Source organism: Chiloscyllium punctatum, chromosome 15 (genome assembly GCF_047496795.1).
Source record: "Chiloscyllium punctatum isolate Juve2018m chromosome 15, sChiPun1.3, whole genome shotgun sequence".
Taxonomy (NCBI): domain Eukaryota; kingdom Metazoa; phylum Chordata; class Chondrichthyes; order Orectolobiformes; family Hemiscylliidae; genus Chiloscyllium; species Chiloscyllium punctatum.
In genome coordinates, this window is record NC_092753.1 from 94,141,565 (window position 1) to 94,166,316 (window position 24,752).

Sequence of the window (24,752 nt, forward strand, 5' to 3'; positions counted from 1 at the left end):
GTGAGTATGTTAGTAATGCCACCAGCCCAGCCATACCAGACCAGACACACCAAATACCCTGTCCACGACCAGACACACCAAACACACTGTCCCAGACCCCAGACACACCAAACACCCTGTCCCAGACCCCAGACACACCAAACACCCTGTCCCAGACCCCAGACACACCAAACACACTGTCCCAGACCAGACACACCAAACACCCTGACCCAGACCGTACACACCAAACACCCTGACCCAGACCGTACACACCAAACACCCTGTCCCAGACTAGACACACCAAACACCCTGTCCCAGACCCCAGACACACCAAACACGCTGTCCCAGACCCCAGACTCACCAAACACTCTGTCCCAGACCAGACACACCAAACACGCTGTCCCAGACCAGACACACCAAACACCCTGTCCCAGACCCCATACACACCAAACACCCTGTCCCAGACCAGAAATACCAAACTCCCTGTCCCAGACCAACACACCAAACACCCAGTCTCAGACCAGACACACCAAACACACTGTCCCAGACCAGACACACCTAACTCCCTGTCCAAGACCAGACACACCAAACACCCTGTCCCTGACCCCAGACACACCAAACACCATGTCCCAGACCAGACTCACCAAACACTCTGTCCCAGACCAGACTCACCAAACACCCTGTTCCAGACCAGACACACCAAACACACGGTCCCAGACCAGACACACCAAACACACTGTCCCAAACCAGAAATACCAAACACCCCACCCAGACAGACACACCCACCACACTGTCCCAGACCAGAAATATCAAACACCCTGTCCCAGACCAGACACACGAAATACCCTCTCCCAGATCAGAAATACCAAACACCCTGGTCCCAGATCAGAAGAACCAATCACCCTGTCCCAGACCAGACACACCAAAAGGTTCAGCCATGATATATATTGAATAGCAGAGCAGGTTAGATGGGCCAGCTGGCCTACTCCTGCTCCTATTTCTGAGGTTCTTATGTAAAGTCAGACTGGGAAAGATAGGCCAGAGAGAGAAGGGGAGTGATAAAGGCAATGAGAGAAAAAAAAACATCCAAAGACAGCCACCCTACAAGACCATAGGGCTGCTCTCTCATTGAACGGAGTGTGAGTGAGAGACAGAGAGAGCGAGAGAGAGAGAGAGAGGGACAGAGAGAGAGACAGAAGACAGACGCCTGGTGGTTAGCTAACCTGAGGGCTACTATACTTCATGGTGAGGGAAGAGGTTGAGTAGGAGACTCCTTCATGAAAATAATCTCAGTCAGTACAGGAATTAAACCCACACTGTTGTCAGCACTCTATATCACAAACTGACCACCCAGACAACTGAGCTAACCAACCCGTGAGAGAGGTAGTGACAAAGAAAAAAGGGATAGTCAGGTAGAGAGTTAAAACAGGAAGCAATACCCAAGAGACAAGGATGAATGACAGAGATGACAGGTGGAGTGTGAAATAGAGACCAACATTATGAAAGATAGGATGAGAGAAAGTGAGACAGAGTCACGGGTAAAAATACAAAATGGCAGATTAAAAAAAAAATAAAAGATAGCAATAGAGAGAGATTAAGGACTTCTTCACCCAAAGGGTTGGGAATCTGGAATTTCCAACCCTGTGAAGCAGTTGAGGCTTACTCACTGAATGTTATTAAGACGACAATAGGTAGGTTTTGGAGCAGTAAAGAAATTAAGGGTTATGGTGAGATAGTGGTAAGAACAAAGAACAAAGAACATTTACAGCCCAGGAACAGGCCCTTAGGCCCTCCAAGCCTGAGCTGATCCAAATGTACTGTCTAAACCTGTTGGTCAATTCCTAAGTAGGGTATTTGCTGTGTCTGGTCTGGGACAGGGTGCTTGGTATTTCTGGATTAGTGGTGCTGGAAAAGCACAGCAGTTCAGGCAGCATCCGAGAAGCAATAAAATTGACATTTCGGGCAAAAGCCCTTCATCAGAAATACAGGTAGAGAGCCTGAAGGGTGCAGTGATAAATGAGAGGAGGGTGGGGGTGGGGAGAAAGTACCATAAAATTCAATAGGTGAGTGGGGGAGGGGATGAAGATGATAGGTCAAGGGGAGGGTGGAGTGGATAGGTGGAAATGAAGATAGGCAGGTAGGACAAGTCAAGGGGACGGTGCTGAGCTGGAAGTTTGGAACTGGGGTGAGGTGGAGAAGGGGAAATGAGGAAACTGTTGAAGTCCACATTGATGCCCTGGGTTTGAAGTGTTCTGAGGCCGAAGATGAGGCGTTCTTCCTCCAGGCGTCTGGTGGTGAGAGAGCGGCGGTGAAGGAGGCCCAGAGTGGGGGGAGGAGTTGAAATGTTGGGCCACGGGGCAGTTTGGTTGATTGGTGCAGGTGTCCCAGAGATGTTCCCTAAAGTGCTCTGCTGGGGGCTGTCCAGTCTCCCCAATGTAGAGAAGACCACATCGGGAGTAACGGATACAATAAATGATATTGGTGGATGTGCAGGTAAAACTTTGATGGATGTGGAAGGCTCCTTTAGGGCCTTGGATAGAGGTGAGGGAGGACGTGTGGGAGCAGGTTTTGCAATTCCTGCGGTGGCAGGGGAAAGTGCCAGGATGGGAGGGTGGGTTGTAGGGGGGCGTGGACCTGACCAGGTAGTCACAGAGGGAACTGTCTTTGCGGAAAGGGGTGAGGAGGGAAATATATCCCTGGTGGTGGGGTCCGTTTGGAGGTGGAGGAAATATCAACGGATGACTTGGTTTATGCGAAGGTTGGTAGGGTGGAAAGTGAGCACCAGGGGCATTCTGTCCTTGTTACGGTTGGAGGGGTGAGGTCTGAGGGCGGAGCTATGGGATGTGGATGAGATGTGTTGGAGGGCATCTTTAACCACATGGGAAAGGAAATTGCGGTCTCTAAAGAAGGAGGCCATCTGGTGTGTTCTGTGGTGGAACTGGTCCTCCTGGGAGCAGATACGGCGGAGGCGGAGGAATTGGGAATACGGGATGGCATTTTTGCAGGAGGTAGGGTGGGAAGAGGTGTAATCCAGGTAGCTGTGTGAGTTGGTGGGTTTGTAAAAAATGTCGATGTCAAGTCGGTCGTCGTTAGTGGAGATGGAGAGGTCCAGGAAGGGGAGGGAGGTGTCAGAGATGGTCCAGGTAAATTTAAGGTCAGGGTGGAATGTGTTGGTGAAGTTGATGAATTGCTCAACCTCCTCGTGGGAGCACAAGGTGGCGCCAATGTAGTCATCAATGTAGCGGAGGAAGAGGTGGGGAGTGGTGCCGGTGTAATTATGGAAGATCAACTGTTCTACGTAGCCAACAAAGAGACAGACATAGCTGGGGCCCATACGTGTGCCCATGGCTATGCCTTTGGTCTGGAGGAAGTGGGAGGATTCGAAGGAGAAATTGTTAAGGGTGAGGACCAGTTCGGCCAAATGAATGAGAGTGTTGGTGGAAGGGTATTGTTGGGGACATCGGGAGACGAAGAAACAGAGGGCTTGGAGGCGCTGGTCATGGCGGATGGAGGTGTAGAGGGATTGAATATCCATGGTGAAGATGAGGCCTTGAGGGCTGGGGAAACGGAAGTCTTGGAGGAGGTGGAGGGTGTGGGTGGTGTCTCGACCGTATGTGGGGAGTTCCTGGACTAGGGGGGATAGGACAGTGTCGAGGTAGGTCGAGATGAGTTCAGTGGGGCAGGAGCATGCTGAGACAATGGGTCGGCCAGGGTGGTCAGGCTTGTGGATCTTGGGAAGGAGGTAGAATCGGGTGGTGCGGGGTTCCCGGACTATGAGGTTGGAAGCTGTGGGTGGGAGATCTCCTGGGGTGATGAGGTTCTGTATGGTCTGGGAGATGATGGTTTGGTGATGGGGGGTGCGGTCATGGTCGAGGGAGCAGTAGGAAGAGGTGTCCTCGAGTTGGCATTTGGCTTCAGCGGTGTAGAGGTCAGTGCGCCAGACTACCACTGCGCCCCCTTTATCCGCTGGCTTGATGGTGAGGTTGGGATTGGAGCAGAGGGATTGGAGGGCTGCGCGTTGTGAGGACGAGAGGTTGGAGTGGGGGAGGGGGGTAGACAGGTTGAGGCGGTTAATGTCCCGGCGGCAGTTGGAAATGAAGAGGTCGAGGGCAGGTAATAGGCCAGCGCGGGGTGTCCAGGTGGATGCAGTGTGTTGGAGGTGGGCGAAGGGGTCCTCGGAAGATGGGCAGGAGTCCTGATTGTGAAAGTAAGCTCGGAGGCGGAGGCGACGGAAGAATTGTTCGATGTCACGTCGTGTATTAAATTCATTGATGCGTGGACGGAGGGGGATGGAGGTGATTCTGGATTAGTGGTGCTGGAAGAGCACAGCAGTTCAGGCAGCATCCAGGGAGCAGCGAAATCAATGTTTCGGGCAAAAGCCCTTCATCAGGAATAAAGGCAGAGAGCCTGAAGCGTGGAGAGGTAAGCTAGAGGAGGGTGGGGGTGGGGAGAGAGTAGCATAGAGTGCAATGGGTGAGTGTTGGGAGGGGATGAAGGTGATAGGTCAGGGAGGAGAGGGTGGAGTGGATAGGTGGAAAAGGAGATAGGCAGGTAGGACAAGTCTGGACAAGTCAAGGGGACAGTGCTGAGCTGGAAGTTTGGAACTAGGGTGAGGTGGGGTAAGGGGAAATGAGGAAACTGTTGAAGTCCACATTGATGCCCTGGGGTTGAAGTGTTCCGAGGCCAGAGATGAGGCGTTCTTCCTCCAGGCATCTGGTGGTGAGGGAGCGGCAGTGAAGGAGGCCCAAGACCTCCATGTCCTTGGCAGAGTGGGAGGGGGAGTTGAAATGTTGGGCCACGGGGCAGTGTGGTTGATTGGTGCCGGTGTCCCGGAGATGTTCCCTAAAGCGCTCTGCTCGGAGGCGCCCAGTCTCCCCAATGTAGAGGAGACCGCATCGGGAGCAACGGATACAATAAATGATATTAGTGGATGTGCAGGTAAAACTTTAGGGCCTTGGATAGAGGTGAGGGAGGAGGTGTGGCCACAGGTTTTACAATTCCTGCGGTGGCAAGGGAAGGTGCCAGGATGGGAGGGTGGGTTGTAGGGGGGGCATGGACCTGACCAGGTAGTCACGGAGGGAACGGTCTTTGCCGAAAGCGAAAAGGGGTGAGGAGGGAAATATATCCCTGGTGGTGGGGTCCGTTTGGAGATGGCGGAAATGTCGGCGGATGATTTGGTTTCTCCCACCCTCCTCTAGCTTATCTCTCCACGCTTCAGGCTCACTGCCTTTATTCCTGATGAAGGGCTTTTGCCCGAAACGTCAATTCCACTGCTCGTTGGATGCTGCCTGAACTGCTGTGCTCTTCCAGCACTACTAATCCAGAACCTGGTTTCCAGCATCTGCAGTCATTGTTTTTACCTTGGGGATGAAGATGAGTCCTTTGCTGAGGACTGATCGTTCGTCCTCAGTGAGGGGGAGGTGTGGAGGGATGGTGAAAACTCGGCAGGGCTGGGAGCTGGGATCTGGTGTGGGTGTAGAGCTGGGAGTGGGGGCAGAGCCTGTAACTGGAGTGGGTGTGGTGGTGGGGGGAATGGGGGTGGAGTCATGAGCAGGGGTGGTGTTCCCCTCTGGGTTCTGGGGGGTGGGGATAGTGACAGTGGGATCTGTGGGGGGGGCGTGTCAGCAGAATGCAGGTGAGTGACGTTGGTGGGGGTTGAAGTGGTGGCAAACACGACAGTGGGGGGGGGAGCAGAAGTCACCGAACGTCTGACACCAGCGATGATGTGAGGGGCGGATGTGATGTCACGTGTGGTGCAGGAGGAATTGTGAGGGGTGGAGGTATTTCTGGTGTGGGACAGGGTGTTTGGTATTTCTGGTCTGGGACAGGCTGGTTTGTCTCTCTGGTCTGGGTCAGGGGATTTGGTGTGTCTGGGGTCTGGGACAGGGTGTTTGCTGTGACTAGGGTCTGGTACAGCGTGTTTGGTGTGTCTGGGGTCTGGGATAGTGTATTTGGTGTGTCTGGGGGTCTGGGACAGTGTGTTTGCTGTGTCTGGGGGTCTGGGACAGCGTGTTTTGTGTGTCTGGGATCTGGGACAGTGTGTTTGCTGAGTCTGGGGCCTGGGACAGTGTGTTTAGTGTGTCAGGTCTGGGACAGTGTGTTTGCTGTGACTGGGGTCTGTGACAGTGTGTTTGGTGTGTCCGGGGTCTGGGACATTCTGTTTGGTGTGTCTGGGGTCTGGGACAGCGTGTTTGGTGTGTCTGGGGTCTGGAACAGGGTGTTTGGTGTGTCTGGGGAGTGGGACATTGTGTTTGGTGTGTCTGAGGGTCTGGGACAGTGTGTTTGGTGTGTCTGGGGTCGAGGACAGTGTGTTTGGTGTGTCTGGGGTCTGGGACAGTGTGTCTGGTGTGTCTGGGGTCTGGGACAGTGTGTTTGGTGTATCTGGGGTCTGGGACAGGGTGTTTGCTATGTCTGGGGTCTGGGACAGTGTGTTTGGTATGTCTGGGGTCTGGGACAGTGCGTTTGGTGTGTCTGGGGTCTGGGACAGGGTGTTTGCTATGTCTGGGGTCTGGGACAGTGTGTTTGGTGTGTCTGGGGTCTGGGACAGTGTGTTTGGTGTGTCTGGAGTCTGGGACAGGGTGTTTGCTATGTCTGGGGTCTGGGACAGTGTGTTTGGTGTGTCTGGGGTCTGGGACAGTGTGTTTGGTTTGTCTGGGGGTCTGGGACAGCGTGTTTGCTGTGTTTGGGGTGTGGGACAGTGTGTTTGGTGTGTCTGGGGTCTGGGACAGGGTGTTTGCTATGTCTGGGGTCTGGGACAGGTTGTTTGCTGTGTCTGGTGTCTGGGACAGGGTGTTTGGTGTGTCTGGGATCTGGGACAGTGTGATTGGTGTGTCTGGGGTCTAGGACAGGGTGTTTGGTGTGTCTGGGGTCTGGGACAGTGTGTTTGCTGTGTCTGTGGTCTGGGACAGCGTGTTTGCTGTGTCTGTGGTCTGAGACAGTGTGTTTGGTGGGTCTGGGGTCTGGGACAGTGTGTTTGGTGGGTCTGGGATCTGGGACAGTATGTTTGGTGGGTCTGGGGTCTGGGACAGGGTGTTTGGTGTATCTGGGGTCTGGGACAGGGTGTTTGCTATGTCTGGGGTCTGGGACAGTGTGTTTGGTGTGTCTGGGGTCTGGGACAGTGTGTTTGGTTTGTCTGGGGGTCTAGGACAGCGTGTTTGCTGTGTTTGGGGTATGGGACAGTGTGTTTGGTGTGTCTGGGGTCTGGGACAGGGTGTTTGCTATGTCTGGGGTCTGGGACAGGTTGTTTGCTGTGTCTGGTGTCTGGGATAAGGTGTTTGGTGTGTCTGGGATCTGGGACAGTGTGATTGGTGTGTCTGGGGTCTAGGACAGGGTGTTTGGTGTGTCTGGGGTCTGGGACAGTGTGTTTGCTGTGTCTGTGGTCTGGGACAGCGTGTTTGCTGTGTCTGTGGTCTGAGACAGTGTGTTTGGTGGGTCTGGGGTCTGGGACAGTATGTTTGGTGGGTCTGGGATCTGGGACAGTATGTTTGGTGGGTCTGGGGTCTGGGACAGGGTGTTTGGTGTGTCTGGGGTCCGAGACAGTGTGTTTGCTGTGTCTGGGGTCTGAGACAGGGTGTTTGCTGTGCCTGGGGTCTGGGGCAGGGTGGTTGGTCTGTCTGGGGGTCTTGGACAGCATGTTTGGTGTGTCTGGGGTCTGGGACAGTGGGTTTGCTATGTCTGGGGTCCAGGACAGTGTGTTTGGTGTGTCTGGTGTCTGGAACAGGGGGTTTGGTGTGTCTGGGGAGTGGGACATTGTGTTTGGTGTGTCTGGGGGTCTAGGACATCGTGTTTGGTGTGTCTGGGGTCTGGGACATTGTGTTTGGTGTGTCTGGGGTCTAGGACAGTGTGTCTACCATGTCTGGGGTCTGGGATAGTGTGTTTGGTGTGTCTGTGGTCTGGGACAGTGTGTTTGGTGTGTCTGGGGTGTGGGACAGGGTGGTTGGTCTGTCTGATCTGGGACAGTGTGTTTGGTGTGTCTGGGGTCTGGGACAGGATGTCTGGTGTGTCTGGTGTCTGGGATAGGGTGTTTGGTTTGTCCGGGGGTCTGGGACAGCGTGTCTGCTGTGTAAGGGGTCTGGGACAGTGTGTTTGGTGGGTCTGGGGTCTGGGACAGTGTGTTTGGTGCATCTAGTGTCTGGGACAGGGTGTTTGCTATGTCTGGGGTCTGGGACAGTGTGTTTGTTGGGTCTGGTGTCTGGGACAGTGTGTTTGGTATGTCTAGCGTGTGGAACAGGGTGTTTGGTTTGTCTGGTCTGGGACAGTGTGTTTGCTGTGTCTGGAGTCTTGCGACTTTGTGTTTGGTGTGTCTGGAGTCTGCGACTTTGTGTTTGGTGTGTCTGTTCTGGGACTGGGTGTTTGTTGTGTCTTGGGTCTGGGACAGCGTGTTTGGTGTGTCTGGGGTCTGGGACATTGTGTTTGGTGTGTCTGGGGTCTGGGACAGGGTGTTTGGTGTGTCTGGTCTGGGACAGGGTCTTTGGTGTGTTTGGCGTCTGGGACAGTGTGTTTGGTGTCTCTGGTGTTTGGGACAGGTTGTTTGGTGTGTCTGGGAGTCTGGGACATTGTGTTTGGTGCTCTGGGGGTCTGGGCCATCATGTTTGGTGTGTCTGGGGGTCAGTGACAGCGTGTTTTGTGTGTCTGGGGTCTGGGACAGTGTGTTTGCTGTGTCTGGGGTCTGGGACAGTCTGCTTGGTATGTCTGGGGGTCTGTAACAGTGTGTTTGCCGTGTCTGGGGTCTGGGACAGTGTGTTTGGTGAGTTTGGGGTCTGGGACAGGATGTTTGGTGTGTCTGGGGTCTGGGACAGGGTGTTTGGTGTGTCTGGGGTCTGGGACATTGTGTTTGGTGTGTCTGGGGTCTGGGACAGGGTGTTTGGTGTGTCTGGGGTCTGGGACATTGTGTTTGCTGTGTCTGGGGTCTGGGACAGGGTGTTTGGTGTGTCTGGGGTCTGGGACATTGTGTTTGCTGTGTCTGGTGTCTGGTGTCTGGTGTCTGTGACAGACAGAACCAAACATACTGTCCCAGACCAGACAGACCAACCACCCAGTCCCAGACCAGACACAGCAAACACCGTGTCCAAGACCAGAAATACCAAACACCTTGTCCCACACCAGACACTCCAAACACTCTGTCCCAGACCAGACACTCCAAACACCCTGTCCCAGACCAGAAATATCAAACACCCCGTCCCAGACCAGACACACCAAACACCCTATCCCAGACCAGAAATAGCAAACACCCAGTCCCAGACCCCAGACACACCAAAGACACTGTCCCAGATCAGACACACCAAACACCCTATCCCAGAACAGAAATACCAAATAACCCGTCCCAGACCAGACACAAGAAACACACTGTCCCAGACCAGAAATACCAAACAGACTGTCCCAGACCAGAAATACCAAACACCCTGTCCCATACCAGAAATACCAAACACACTGTCCCAAACCAGACACACCAAACACCCTATCCCAGAACAGAAATACCAAACACCCTATCCCAGACCAGAAATACCAAACACCCCGTCCCAGACCAGACACAAGAAACACACTGTCCCAGACCAGAAATACCAAACACACTGTCCCAGACCAGAAATACCAAACACCCCGTCCCAGACCAGAAATACCAAACACCCTGTCCCAGACCAGAAATACCAAACACACTGTCCCAAACCAGACACACCAAACACCCTATCCCAGAACAGAAATACCAAATAACCCGTCCCAGACCAGACACACCAAACACCCTGTCCCAGACCAGAAATACCAAACACACTGTCCCAGACCAGAAATACCAAACACCCCGTCCCAGACCAGAAATACCAAACACACTGTCCCAAACCAGACACACCAAACACCCTATCCCAGAACAGAAATACCAAACACCCTGTCCCAGACCAGACACACCAAACACACTGTCCCAAACCAGACACACCAAACACCCTATCCCAGAACAGAAATACCAAACACGCTGTCCCAGACCAGGCACACCAAACACCCAGGTAAAAACAATGACTGCAGATGCTGAAAATCAAATACTGGATTAGTGGTGCTGGAAGAGCACAGCTGCTCGTTGGATGCTCCCTGAACTGCTGTGCTCTTCCAGCACCACTAATCCAGTATACCAAACACCCTGTCCCAGGCCAGACACACCAAACACCCTGTCCCAGACCCCAGACCCACCAAACATGCTGTCCCAGACCCCAGACACACCAAACACCCTGTCCCAGGCCAGACACACCAAACACCCTGTCCCAGACCCCAGACACACCAAACACGCTGTCCCAGGCCCCAGACACACCAAACACCCTGTCCCAGACCCCAGACACACCAAACACGCTGTCCCAGACCAGACGCACCAAACACCCTATCCCAGAACAGAAATACCAAATAACCCGTCCCAGACCAGACACAAGAAACACCCTGTCCCAGACCAGAAATATCAAACACACTGTCCCAGACCAGACACACCAAACACCCTGTCCCAGGCCAGACACACCAAACACCCTGTCCCAGATCCCAGACACACCAAACACCCTGTCCCAGACCCCAGACCAGAAATACCAAACACCCTGTCCCAGGCCAGACACACCAAACACCCTGTCCCAGATCCCAGACACACCAAACACCCTGTCCCAGACCCCAGACCAGAAATACCAAACACGCTGTCCCAGACCAGACACACCAAACACCCTGTCCCAGATCCCAGACACACCAAACACCCTGTCCCAGACCCCAGACCAGAAATACCAAACACGCTGTCCCAGACCAGACACACCAAACACCCTGTCCCAGACCAGAAATACCAAACACCCCGTCCCAGACCAGACACAGCAAACACCCTGTCCCAGACCAGACACACCAGACACCCTGTCCCAGACCAGACACAGCAAACACCCTGTCCCAGACCAGACACACCAGACACCCTGTCCCAGACCAGAAATACCAAACACACTGTCCCAGACCAGACACACCAAACACCCTGCCCCAGACCACAGATACCAAACACCATTGCCCAGGCTGGACACACAGGACACATGGTATCCTAGATTGAGCACATTAAACTGGCCACATATCTCAGGCTAGTGGTAATGACCTACCAGTCAATATCAATAGATTATTAATCCAGAGACCCATGTGTTGTTTTGGGGATCCAGGTTTGTTCCTTTCATAGCAGATGGTGGAATTTGAATTCAGTCGAAAATAAATTGGAACTAAGTGTCTAATGATGACCATGAAACCATTGTCGATTGTTGGGAAGTAAACTTTCCAGTTTATTCATGTCCTTTAGGGAGGGAATCTGCCATCCTTACCGAGTCTGGCCAACATATGACTCCAGACCCACAGCAGTGCAATTGACGTTTCACTGCACTCTGGGTAATTAGGGATGGGCAATAAATATTGGTCCAGGCAGTGATGCCCACATCTCTTGGATAAATAACATAGAGCATCGCCCCTGTCTATCCCAAAAGGCAGCAACGTTTCCCAGACTGTGTTCACTTTCCCATCTGCTACATTCTGACAGATAATGCTACTCTATAACAAAGACCATGTCAATACCTTAATGATTAATACTGCAACTGTTTGCTAGATATAACCTTTACCTCCCTCAGTTGAGGGAACTGAAAAAAAACTTTTAAAAAAACAGCCTTCACCTCACTGAAATGTTCCAGAGCATTTCACTGAAGCGTTTTAATGCAGATATTAGGACTGGTAGCTGAGTTAAAAGTAAGGTTTAAGGACTATCGTAAAGGATGAAGAGAACCAGGGAGGAAGGGAATTCTAGAACTTACAGACCAGTTACTTGAATTCACAGCTCTCAATGATGCAGTAAGGAATGTGACGGAGGTGAAGAATGGAGAAATGTTGCTGCCTTTTAGGATAGAGAGGGCCGAGACCATTGAGGAATCCAATCGCTTTTTCTTCACAGACACAGATGGTTGCCATGAATTGCATTTCCACACAGCACCGTTACAAGCCAATACTCCAGTGGGCTGTGTATTCTGTGCAGGTGATAAATGTTTCCTCTGCTTGGCAAATCTGGGACACAGGGTCATGGACTCGGAATAAATGGAAAATTTGGGTCTGACATGAGGAGGAATTTCTTCACTCAGAGGATTGGGAATCTTTGGGAATTTCTATCTTGGAGAATCCATGCAGAAAAGGCCATTCGGTCCTACCTGGAGATCTACCACATCCAGTCATGAATGGCGGTGGACAATTAGACTACTCACTGCACAAATATACCCATCCTCAATGATGGAAGAGCCCAAGACAAAGTACAAAAGGTAAGGCTGAAGTTTTTGCAGTAATCTTTAGCCAAAGTGCTGAGTGGATGATCCATCTCGGTTTCCTCCAGCAACTCCCCCAGCATTGCAGATACCAGTCTTCAGCCAAATCGATTTATTCCATGGAATATCATGAAATGCCTGGAGGCACCTGATAGTGCAAAGGCTATGGGCTTTGACCACATTCCAACAATTGTACTGAAAACATGCAAACTACAGAACTTGCCACGGCCCTTAGCGATTTGGAGATGCTGGCGTTGGACTTGGGTGTACAAAGTTAAAAATCACAACACCAGCAGCGCTCTGAAAGCTAGTGCTTCCAATTAAACCCATTGGACTCTAACCTGGTGTTGAGTGATTTTTAACTTTGTACACCCCAGTCCAAGCTCTTCCAATATAGCTTTAAATTAAGGGGTGGTAGGTATAGGACAGATGTTAGGGGTAGTAAACAGTTCTTTACTCAGCAAGTCGTGAGTTCATGGAATGCCCTGCCACTAGCAGTGGTGGACTCTCCCTCTTTATGGGCATTTAAACGGGCATTGGATAGGCATATGGAGGATAGTGGGCTAGTGCAGATTAGGTGGGCTTGGATCGCCGCAACATCGAGGGCCAAAGGGCCTGTACTGCGCTGTATTTTTCTATGTTCTATGTTCTAGATGCAAAACTTGCATCTACCTGACATTGCCCAAGTATGTATAGTACACAAAAAGCTTGATAATTCCAACCAGGTCAATTACTGTCTACATTAGTCTACTCTCAAACATCATCTAGAATAGTGACATCAAGAGGCATTTACTCATAAATAACGCATAAATAAATAATAACTTGTGTTCCAATTGGCACACTCAGCTTCTGATCTCATATAGGCGAAAGCGAGGACTGCAGATGCTGGAGATCAGAGTCTAGATTAGAATGGTGCTGGAAAATCACAGCAGGTCAGGCAGCATCCGAGGAGCAGGAAAATCGGCGTTTTGGACAAAAGCCCTTCATCAGGAATGAGGCAGCAAAGGACCCCTTCTGTATTACATTCTAATAAGAATTCATACCCTTAACAAACAGTATTTCTCCTCCATTTGAAACATCAAAAACTGTAAGTACAACAAACTTTTAGATCCTCACCTCCATAACTAGGAGTCCTCAAAAAGGCCTCATTCCTGATGAAAGGCTTTTGCCTGAAACATCGGTTTTACTGCTCCTCGGATGCTGCCTGACCTTCTCCCCTGATCTCATACAGCTTTGGTCCAAATATGGACAAAAGAGCTGAACCCAAGAGAGGGAGTAAGACTGATAAACCTTGACATCATTGTAGAATTTGACCGCGTGCACCATCAAAGAGCCCTAGCAAAACTGGAGTCAATGGGAATTGGGGACAAACTCTCTGTTGGTTGGAGTCATACCTAGCAGATAGGAAAATGGTTGTAGTTGTTGGAAATCAGTCATCTCAGTCCCAGGATATCTCTGCAGGAGTTCCCTGGCGTAGATATTTTCTAAATCAACCTGTTCAGAGATCTTATTACACACCACTGCAGCAAGTGAGACTTGAACATGAGTCTCACAGGGAGGGATTCTGTCACTAAATCACTACAGCCTCAAAATCAGAAGTGAGATCTTCACTGACGATAGCACAATAACTCAGCACCATAAAAGATTCTTCCAATACTGAAGCAGTCTGTATCCAAAAGCAACAAAGATCTGGACAACATTCAGGATTGGGCTGTTGAGTAGCAAGTAACATTCATCACAAAAGTCCCAAGCAAAGACCATATCCAACAATAGAGAATCCAACCATCAAGACATTTAATGTCATTCCCATTGCTGAATTCTCATTATCAACACCCTGGGGCTTACCACTGACCAGAAAATGAAGTCCACCAACCAAAAATAATATGGGGCTACAAGAGATGGTTAGAGACTGGGAATTCTGTGGTGATTAAATCATCTCATGACTCCTGAAACTGTGTTAACCATCTACAAAGCCTACCTTTGTGATGGAGTAGAATGGGATACATTCCATGCGCCTGAATGCATACAGTTCCAACACAACACAAGATGGCCGACACTGTCCAGGTCAAAGCAGCCTGCCTGAAGGGTACCCCATTGACCACGCTCACTCAATATATCACAAAGAGAGAGTGGCAGCAGCATGTGGGAGCACTAGATTCAAAATGTAAAAGCTCACCAACGCTCCTTACACGGCACCTAAGATAAAGGCAGCAGGTACACAGGAACACCACCAAGTCACTCACCATCCTGAGTTGGAAGTATATTGTCATTCCTTCATAGTCATTGGATCAACATACTGGAACTCCCTGCCTAAAGGCATTGTAAGACAACCTACAGTAAATGGACAGTAGCAATTCAAGGACGAATAAGAATAGGCGATAAATATTGACCCAAATAGTGATGCCCAAATCCCCAGACTGAATTATTAAAAAATCCTGTTGCCAACAGCCCTGTGGAATAACAGCACCAGGCAGGAGCAGTGGCCACTGCTGGAATTGCAGTCAGTCCACGACACAGAGGAGCCAGGTAATTCAAGTTATTGGGGGAGTCTCAAAAAGATGAAGAAGAAAGGTAGTGTGGGGTCAGTTTCGGAGAGACTTTGGAGAAGGCTCAATGGGTTAGGAAGAAATAAACTGGGGTGGAGGTTATTTTTAAATTAATTCATGAGATAAGAGTATTGCTGGTTAGGCAAGCGTTTATTACCCATCCCTAATTGCCCAGAGGACAGTGAAGAGTCAACCACATTGCTGTGGGTCTGGAGTCACAAGTAGACCAGACAAGGATAACAGTTTCCTTCCCTAAAGGGCATTTGTGAACCAGATGGGGTTTTTTGACAATCAGCAATTGATTTTGGGGGGTCATCATCAGACTCCTATTTCTAGATTTTTATTGGATTCAAATTTGCCATGGTGGAATTTGAACCTGGGTCACCAGAACATTACCCGGGACAGCCCAGCGAAAATATCACAAGACCATTGCCTCTTTTATGCTCTTGTTAGTCCCCAGGATGTTTCCAAAGTGGGATTTATATGTCTGCCTGTCACCATCACTGCAGCTAAGCCTGTTGCCTTTCCCTCCTTTTGGTTAAAGAGCAAGAGGCATTGGCATGAGGTCCTTAAGTGGCCATTCATTTACCACTTTTGGGATTCAATGGGGCCGAAGGGCCTCATGGGCACACCTCTCGAAATGACGAGGGCAACTTGTGGGCAGGTGGCTGGAAGTTCACCCACATGGATGACCCTCAAGACTCTTAATTTTCAAACCCTCCAGTGGGCAAGTGTCAAATCTACCCCAGAGTGGAAAGTTAAGTTGAAATATTTAAGACAATGAAAGGGTTCTTTCGGCTAGATCGAGAGAAGCTCTTTCCTTTGGGGGAGGGAGTTGTGTAAATAGAGTGGTGCTATGGAAACAATAAACAAAAGGAAGAGTGAAAGTTTGGAGTGGTCTCCTCCACAAAGTTTGGAGGTGTGTACTGTACCCTTAAGAGAAAATGAATGCTGTTTTGCATTGAGAGCTTACAAGCACTTGTCATGTGACTAGCTAGCAGTGTCAGAGTGTACTGGAAAATTGAAAATATGTAACATTTAGCTGAGAAATGGATACCTGAGTTGGTTCCTGTTTTCACAACAATTCAAATTTAACGAATAAATTTAAATTATCCCCCAGAATACTAAAACCCAATCGAGTTTGAATTTATTCTTTTGTAAACATTGAACCAATGAGATGAAAAAGGCAGGCAGCTTGAAGGTCAGGCAGCATAACTGCTATCTAGAAAGAGAGAGAGAAAGAGCAAGAGACCCAACAGATTGAAACACTCTCTGTCAAAGGTACCTTTTTCATATGAAACATCGTCATAGTAAATAGAAAGAAGATGACCCAGGGAGATCTCAGTCCAAGGAAGACAGACACCAAAGACAACAGCAGCTGTGGGGTTTTGAAATTAATTTGATGTAGTTTGTTTTTATTCATTGGATGAGGGCATCACTGGCCAGGCCAGCATTTATTGTTCAGAGGGCAGTTAAGAGTCAACCACATTGTTGTGGGTCTGGAGTCACATATCAACCAGACCAGGATGGCAGTTTGCTCCCTGAAAGACATTAATGAACTAGATGGGTTTTTCCACCAATTGACAATGGATTCACAGTCATCATTAGACTTTTTACTTCCAGAGTTTACTCGCTCCAATTACATCATTTGCCATAGCGGGATTCAAACCTGGGTCCCTCGAGCATTACCCAGATCTCTGGATTAACAGTCTAGTGATAATGCCACTGGCCATTGTCTCCCTTATGCTCTTGTTAGTCCCCACGATGTTTCCAAAATGGGATTCCTATGCTTGTCTGACACCATTATTGCAGCTAAACCTGCTGGCCAATTTTAATAAGCGTTTTATTGGAACAGCATATTCCTATAGAGTTGGAGGCAGGTAATAAGCAGTTAAGAGAAAGGGGGGGCTTAGAGTTATGAATTAATTGTTGTTTAATGTTCTCTTTTAGAGTTAAAGAATAAATTGATATTATTTTCTTTAAATAGTGGAATTTGGGAGTTCTCAGTCACTCATATTTTAACCAGATTACCAGGCGAGGTGAGCTTTTCTGGGTGTTTGGTTTAATTAACAGAGGGGTTCACCACTGTATCATAACAGAAGCTATCAAGGATGGGTCATCATAAATTTCAAAACTGAACGTAGTAAATTTTCTTTGGCAAAGGATCAGGGAAACAAGGCTGTGGAGAGCGTAAAGTACAGATCAGCCATGACCACCTTGATGGGCTGAATGGCCATCCCCTTCTCCTCAAGGTGAATCAAATTCACCAAATTCCTATCAGCACATTGAATGGCCTTCCACTGGGTACAAGGCAGCTCTCTGCAAAATCCGTACCTTTGAGTAACCTCTGGGTGGATGAGTCTCATGGCATGAGTAGCTGATTTACTGAGGGAGACACATGTTTTAGAGCAGGCCACATCAGTTTTCAAATCTTCTGAGCTTTTCAGTCGTTTCCCATAGTAATTCTGAAGCCAATATGAAAAGGAATTAAAAACCAAAGGAGCTGCGGATGCTGTAAATCAGAAACAAAAACAGAAAGTTCTGGAAAAGCTCAGCAGGTCCAACAGCATCTGTGAAGAGAAATCAGAGTTAGTATTTCTGGTCCAGTCCAAGAAAAGAGAATAAATCACATTTTTGATTTTTAATTCTTAATCATCCTGTGTGATTGAGACTGAAGCTCCTCTGACACTGTTCCCCAGGACAGGGACAGCAAGGAGTTAATGCAGTGTAAAACTTCCTCTACACTGTCCCCATCAAATACTCCCCAAGATCGTGACAGCATGGAGTTAACTAGATGTGGTGTGAAACTTTCTGTACACAGTCCTCAACAAATACTCCCCAGGACAGGGACAGCATGGAGTTAACTCAATGTGGTGTAAAACTTTCCGTACACTGTCCCTGTCAAGTACTCCCCAGGACAGGGACAGTGTAGAACTAGTTGGATGTGGTGTACAACTATCTGTACACTGTCCACATCAAACACACACCCCAAGACAGGGACAGCATGGAGTTAATGCAGTGTATAATTCCTCTACACTGTCCTCATCAAACACTCCCAGGACAGGGACAGCACAGGATTCAATACAATTGTAGTGGCTGGAGCAATTAAGGGTGTTAAGGCAGAGGTGAATAGGTTCTTGACTAACATGGAAAGAAAAGGGTATTGGGCAGTAGTCAGGACAATGGATTTGAAGGCATAATCAAATCAGAATGATCCTACCGAGTCGCAGAACAGGCTCAAGGGGCTAAATGGCAGCATCTAAGTAGCTTCGAAATCGACGTTTCGGGCAAAAGCCCTTCATCAGGAATTTGCCCGAAACGTCGATTTCGAAGCTACTTGGATGCTGCCTGAACTGCTGTGATCTTCCAGCACCACTAATCCAGAATTTTGTTTCCAGCATCTGCAGTCATTGTTTTTACCTCAAGGGGCTAAATGGCTTACTCCTGTCCCTAAATGATATGTGGAAAAGACCCCGAAGCAATATTTCACAGAATTGGAGAGCTATTACAAATGCACATCCTCCAATCAATGTCACAAAAACAGGTTACCTGGTCATTGATACATTGTTGTTAGTGTGAGCATGCTGGACGGCTGCGAAATTTTCTTTCTAAAGCACTGTTTTGTTGTCATAACGCATTGATGCACGACTGCTCCTTACCAGTATCCAGTTCTGCCTTATTAAATCTTCATTTACCAACAGCTTGGTGAGCATTAATATTTCCATTTTTGTGTCATTTTTGTCAATATTAATGTTTTGGTTTTATTGTTCAGTTTCAGTCTTCTATCTGGACGTAATCTTGTGTCGTAATCTTATTCTATTTATAATCTTTGGAAGGAATTTAATCCGAGTTTGTCCCAAATTTTGCTTGTGATGTAAAAGTAATTCGGCCAAACGATCTGTTGCAATTTTTAAACATTCTTACCTTTCCAGACATTAAGGTTTTTTTTCGGATGCTGAAATTCACTTTTCACATCAAGCAATAAAAAAGAAATGAAGAAACAGCAAGCTGGCATCTGGAGAACGATTGAGTTTTCTTAAAATAAACCTCCACTAAATCATTTGTGTCTCCAATTAAATTATTGAAATACCAGCTCTGCTCACCAACAACAAGAACAGAAAATAGGGGAAGCTAGGAAAAGAGAGAGGGGATTATATTAAAATGGACTTTGAGGTGGTGCCTATCTCTCTCTGAAGTATTGAGGATTTGGAGGTGCCGGTGTTGGACTGGGGTGTACAAAGTTAAAAATCACACAACACCAGGTTATAGTCCAACAGGTTTAATTGGAAGCACTATTTGAAGTGCTATCCTTCATCAGGTGGTTAACCTGATGAAGGAACAGCGCTCTGAAACATAGTGCTTCCAATTAAACCTGTTGGACTATAATCTGGTGTTGTGTGATTTTTAACTGAAGTATTGAGTTGGTAGACATCATATGCTTTCTCTCCAAGGACACCCAGGCATGAACACAGCTGTGGAAGTGGGGCAGTCATGGGAAACGATGACCCCCTGTTTGGGGTGTTAATGACTACATTAGTCAGGCCAAGGAGCAGGTCTATGTGGAGGAGGTGCCATTTTAAATAAATTTTTTATTTGATTTTTCTAATTAAATTAGCAATTGACAAGCACTGCCCAACAGGGGCAGAGCAGCAATAAGGAAATAGATGCTGAGGGAAAGAGGGCAGGCTTTAAAGTAGATTAGAGTTGCAGGGGGACAATGTTGTATTCCACTCCAAATGGTACAATTTTTTCTGTAAAGGTATGGTGAGTATTGGCAGACACAGCGTGCTTTCTTTCAAAGGACACCCAGATGCTAACATAGCTGTGCGATCAGGGCAGTCAGTTGTGAACTATGACCCCCTGCATGACCCAATACATGGATGTGTTAGAGACAACTTTGGCCAGGCCCTGAAGCAACCCCACAGAAGTATGAATGAGATCTTCTTTTATATCCAGGAATTTTTTTTCTCATCGCTGAACAGTTTTAACTACCACCAGCTCATGCATGTTGCAGAAAACATATGCAACATTAACATTCATAGAGTCATAGAGTCATAGATATGTACAGCACGGAAACAGACCCTTCAGTCCAACTTGTCCATGTCATATTCCCATCCAGATGCCTTTTAAATGTTGCAATTGTACCAGCTTCCACCACTTCTGGCAACTCATTCCATACATGTACCACCCTCTGAGTGAAAATGTTGCCCCTTAGGTCTCTTTTATATCTTTCCCCTCTCACCCTAAACCTATGCCCTCTAGTTCTGGACAACCCCCAACCCAGGGAAAAGACTTTGTCTATTTACCCTATCCATGCCCCTCATGATTTTATAAACCTCTATAAACCTCAGCCTCTGACACTCCAGGGAAAACAGCCCCAGCCTATTCAACCTCTCCCTATAGCTCACACACTCCAACACTGGCAATATCCTTGTAGATATTTTCTGAACCCTTTCAAGTTTCACAACATCTTTCATAGGAAGCAGACCAGAACTGGCATGCAACATTCCAACAGTGGCCGAACCAATGTTCTGCACAGCCACAACATGACCTCCCAACTCCTGTACTCAATACTCTGACCAATAAAGGAAAGCATACCAAACGCCTTCTTCAATATCTTATCTTCCTGTGACTCAACTTTCAAGGACCTATGAACCTGCACTCCAAGGTCTCTTTGTTCAACAACACTCCCTAGGACCTTACCATTAAGTGTATAAGTCCTGTGAAGATTTGCTTTTCCAAAGTGCAGCACCTCACATTTATCTGAATTAAACTCCATCTGCTACTTCTCAGCCCATTGGCCCATCTGATCAAGATCCTGTTGTAATCTGAGGTAACCTTCTTCGCTGTCCACTACACCTCCAATTCTGGTGTCACCTGCAAACTTACTAACGATACCTCTTCTGCTCACATCCAAGTCATTTATATAAATGATGAAAAGTAGTGGACCCAGCACTGATCCTTGTGGCACTCCACTGGTCACAGGCCTCCAGTCTGCAAAACAACCCTCCACTACCACCCTCTGTCTTCCACCTTTGAGCCAGTTCTGTATCCAAATGGATAGTTCTCATTGTATTCCGTGACATCTAACCTTGCTGATCAGTCTCCCATGGGGAATCTTGTCGAAAGCCTTACTGAAGTCCATGTAGATCACATCTATCATTCTGTCCTTATCAATCGTCTTTGTTACTTCTTCAAAAAACTCAGTCAAGTTTGCGAGACATGATTTCCCATGCACAAAGCCATGTTGACTATCTGCTGCCTGAACTGCTGTGCTCTTCCAGCACCACTAATCCAGTATCCCTAATCAATCCTTGCCTTTCTAAATACATGTATATCCAGTCTCCCAGGATTCCCACCAACAACTTCCCCACCACTGACATCAGGCTCACTGGTCTACAGTTCCCTGGCTTGTCCTCACCACCCTTCTTAAACAGTGGCACCACGTTAGCCAACCTCCAGTCTTCTGGCACCTCATCTGTGACTGTTGATGATACAGATATTCCAGCTAGAGGTCCAGCAATCACTTTTCTAGCTTCCCACAGCGTTCTAGGGTACACCTGATCAGGTCCTGGAGATTTATCCACTTTTAAGCGTTTCAAACAGCTAGTGCTTCGTTCTCTGTAATATGGACATTTTTCAAGATGTCACCATCTATTTCCCTACATTTTATATCTTCCATGGCATTTCAAGGGAGGTGGAAAACAAAAGCAGAAATGTACTGCTGAGGCTGTATAAGGCTCAGGTCAGACCGCATTTCGAATATTGTAAGCAGTTTTGGGCCCCGTTTCCATGAAAGGAAGCAGTGATGTTGTAGAGGGTAAGATGAATGATTCCAGCAATGAAGGTCTTGTTGTATGAGGAGAAGTTAAGGACTCTGGGACTTTACTCGATAGAATTTAGAAGGATAAGGGGACATCAGATGAAAATGTGCAGAATACTGAGAGGCCTGGATAGAAAAGATATGGAGAAGATGTTTCCACTGGTAGGAGAGACTAGGATCTGATTGCACAGCATCAGAGTGAAGGGCTAGCCCTTTAAAACTGAAGAATTTCTTCAGCCAGAGGGTGGGGAATCTGTGGAACTGTGGAACTCAAGGAATTAAGGGCTACGGGGAGAATGCGGGTAAGTGGAGTTGAAGTGCCCATCAACCATGATTGAATGGTGGAGTGGACTCGATGGGCCGAATGGCCTTACTTCCACTCCTATGTCTTATGGTCTTATGGTCTTATGGTTGCCACAGAGACTTGGGGAGGCCAAGTCATTGAGTGTATTTAGGATAGAGATAGATAGGTTCTTGCCTGTTAAAGGGTTCAATGGTTATGGGAAGAAGGCAGGAGAATGGGGTTGAAAAATCTATCAGCCACAGTGGAATAACAGAGCAGGCCTCAATGGGCCCTATGGCCTTATCTGATCCTCTAACTTATGGTCTTACGTTAATTTTTAAAAATATTTTCTCCCATCACCAAACCACTCGTATCTCTAATTAAGTGATCATTAACAAGAACTGCTCGATAGTATGATGATGCTGCCCCTTTAAAAAGGTTATGCTTTCCTTGTTTATTTTTCAAAAGGGGTCATAAAAGCAGAGGTTCCGATATGTCTGGAAATATCAACCTGAAAAGGTTTTAAAGTATTTTTTTAAAAACAGTTGTACAATGAAAGGGGAGTGGCTAGTTCTCGTTGAAGCTGTAGATCGAAGAAAGCTGCTGGGGGAGAAGGTTCACTAAGTCAACTAAAGGCTTTCTGGCTGACTCTCTGCTCTCTAACATCTCTCTCTGTAAGGACTTGTGTTTGAACTTACAATTTTGCCAAGGGGTGTATTATAGGACCTTACAGGAAATTGGAACAGCTCTTTGTTAAGTCGCATTTTTGTGTCGGTTGGATTTTGAAATTGTTATGTTATTCTAAATGCAGTTTTCTTTTGTTCATGTGGAAGTAAATTCTGTTTTGGTTAAAACCGAGTGGTTTGACCAGCTGTAGTGCTCCTAGAATATTCACCTCACATCTGCTTAAAACAACAGGAAAAGTTGGGTTCTGGGCTTCCTTCTTGACTTGTTTTAAGGGGCATGTTCCCTGATCCATAACGATAGGGGCAAGGCAACAACAATGAAAGTGAGGAAGGGTAGCGAGAAGGGGAGTATGATTGAAGTGTTAATAATCTCATTCAACTCCCGATGCCATGGGGTAGTTGACCAGTGTTGGTTGAATCTGGGAGATGGCAGTGTTATCAAACACTGAATGGAGCTTCGAAACCCACACCTCATGTTGGAGCAACGGGCTGCTGATTATCCCTTCATTATAACCAGGTCTGACATTGGAGATAAAGGTTGGGAGAAAGGTTTAGTTGACAGTTGATGATGAGCTTGTGAGGGACTGTTTGAAGTTATAAAGAGAGAAGGAGGGAGCAGCTGCATGAGAGTTCCTAAGTGCAAAGGTCACTCACAGACATACAATTTCAGGGCAGAACCTCATGAACTTTCACCCGCCTTTCCTCATGAAGAATCTATTTACCTCTATCTTAAACATATTCAAAGACTCTGCTTTCACTGTCTTTACAAAAAGAGATTTCCAAAGAGAATCATAGAGCGATACAGCACAGAGAGAGACCTTTTGGCCCTTCGTCTCTGCACTGGTCCAAAAGCACCGTGGGCGGCACGGTGGCACAGTGGTTAGCACTGCTGCCTCACAGCGCCAGAGACCTGGGTTCAATTCCCGCCTCAGGTGACTGACTGTGTGGAGTTTGCACATTCTCCCCGTGTCTGCGTGGGTTTCCTCCGGGTGCTCCGGTTTCCTCCCACAGTCCAAAGATGTGCAGGTCAGGTGAATTGGCCATGCTAAGTTGCCCGTAATGTTAGGTGAAGGGGTAAATATAGGGGTATGGATGGGTTGCACTTCGGCGGGTCGGTGTGGACTTGTTGGGCCGAAGGGCCTGTTTCCACACTGTAAGTAATCTAATCTAATCTAATCTAATCATGTACCTGAATATTCTAATCCCATTGTCCATCACTTGGCCCATACCCTTGCATGACTTGGCACTGCAAGTGCGCATCTTCAATGTGATGAGGGTTTCTGCCTCTCGCACCCTCCCAAGCAGTGAGTTCCTGATTCCCACCACCCTCTGGGTAACAAAGCCTTTCCTCATATCCCTTCTAAATCAATGTCCGCAGACATTAATCCCTCCACCATGGGAAAACGTTTCTATGCCCCTCATAATTTTATCCATCTAAATCATATTTCCCCTCAGTCTCCTCTGCTCTCAGCTAAATGACCCCAGTCTGTCTAACCTCTTCAGGTTTATACCCGACCTGAGAAAATAAATTGTCCTCATCTCTGCCGTGAATGCACTCTTTATTTTTAAGCAATGTCTCCTTGTTTTATATTCTAGGAACATCCTTTCCAAAGCCCGCCAGTCCAAAACACCTTGCAATCTTATATATTTCAATCAAGTCACCTATTGTTCAATTAAACTCAAATGGATACAAAACTGTCCTGTTCAACAATTTCTCATAAGACAATCTGCCCATTCCAGACTTATTGGACATTGGCCTTTGGCCTTTCTTAAATCAAATATCGCTGCCAGAATAGTCAGGTCTGAGTGTTTTCCTATATTTGCCCAAGTAGTATATACCATGAGGACTGAGTTGACTGTTGAGACAGATGTCTTGAAGTTTAGTGACAACAGATCTCAGATTTATACAAAGCTTCAGTTCTCTTCTCATTGACTAAGTGGAAGAAAGATGCAGTCATTGCAACGACAGTGATAATAATGAAAGAATCAGGACTGTGGATGCTGGAGATCTGAAACAAAATCAGAAATTCCTGGCAAAGCTCAGCAGGTCTGGCAGCAACTGTGGAGAGAAAGCAGAGTGAACATTTTGAGTCCAGTGACTCTTCATCAGGACTGATAGCAACTCATAAAAAGTGGTAATGATGCTGAAGACAA

The 24,752-nt window shown here is 47.7% G+C and overlaps 1 protein-coding gene across 1 annotated transcript in view; it reads right to left on the bottom strand.

Moving 5' to 3' along the window:
• The window catches only part of LOC140486511 (arsenite methyltransferase), a 53,972-nt gene that overhangs the window by 25,717 nt on the left and 3,503 nt on the right, over positions 1-24,752 (bottom strand). The window contains exon 2 of the mRNA XM_072585759.1: positions 17,141-17,271. Coding sequence (XP_072441860.1) covers positions 17,141-17,271 — 131 coding nt within the window. The remainder of the gene's footprint in view (positions 1-17,140; positions 17,272-24,752) is intronic.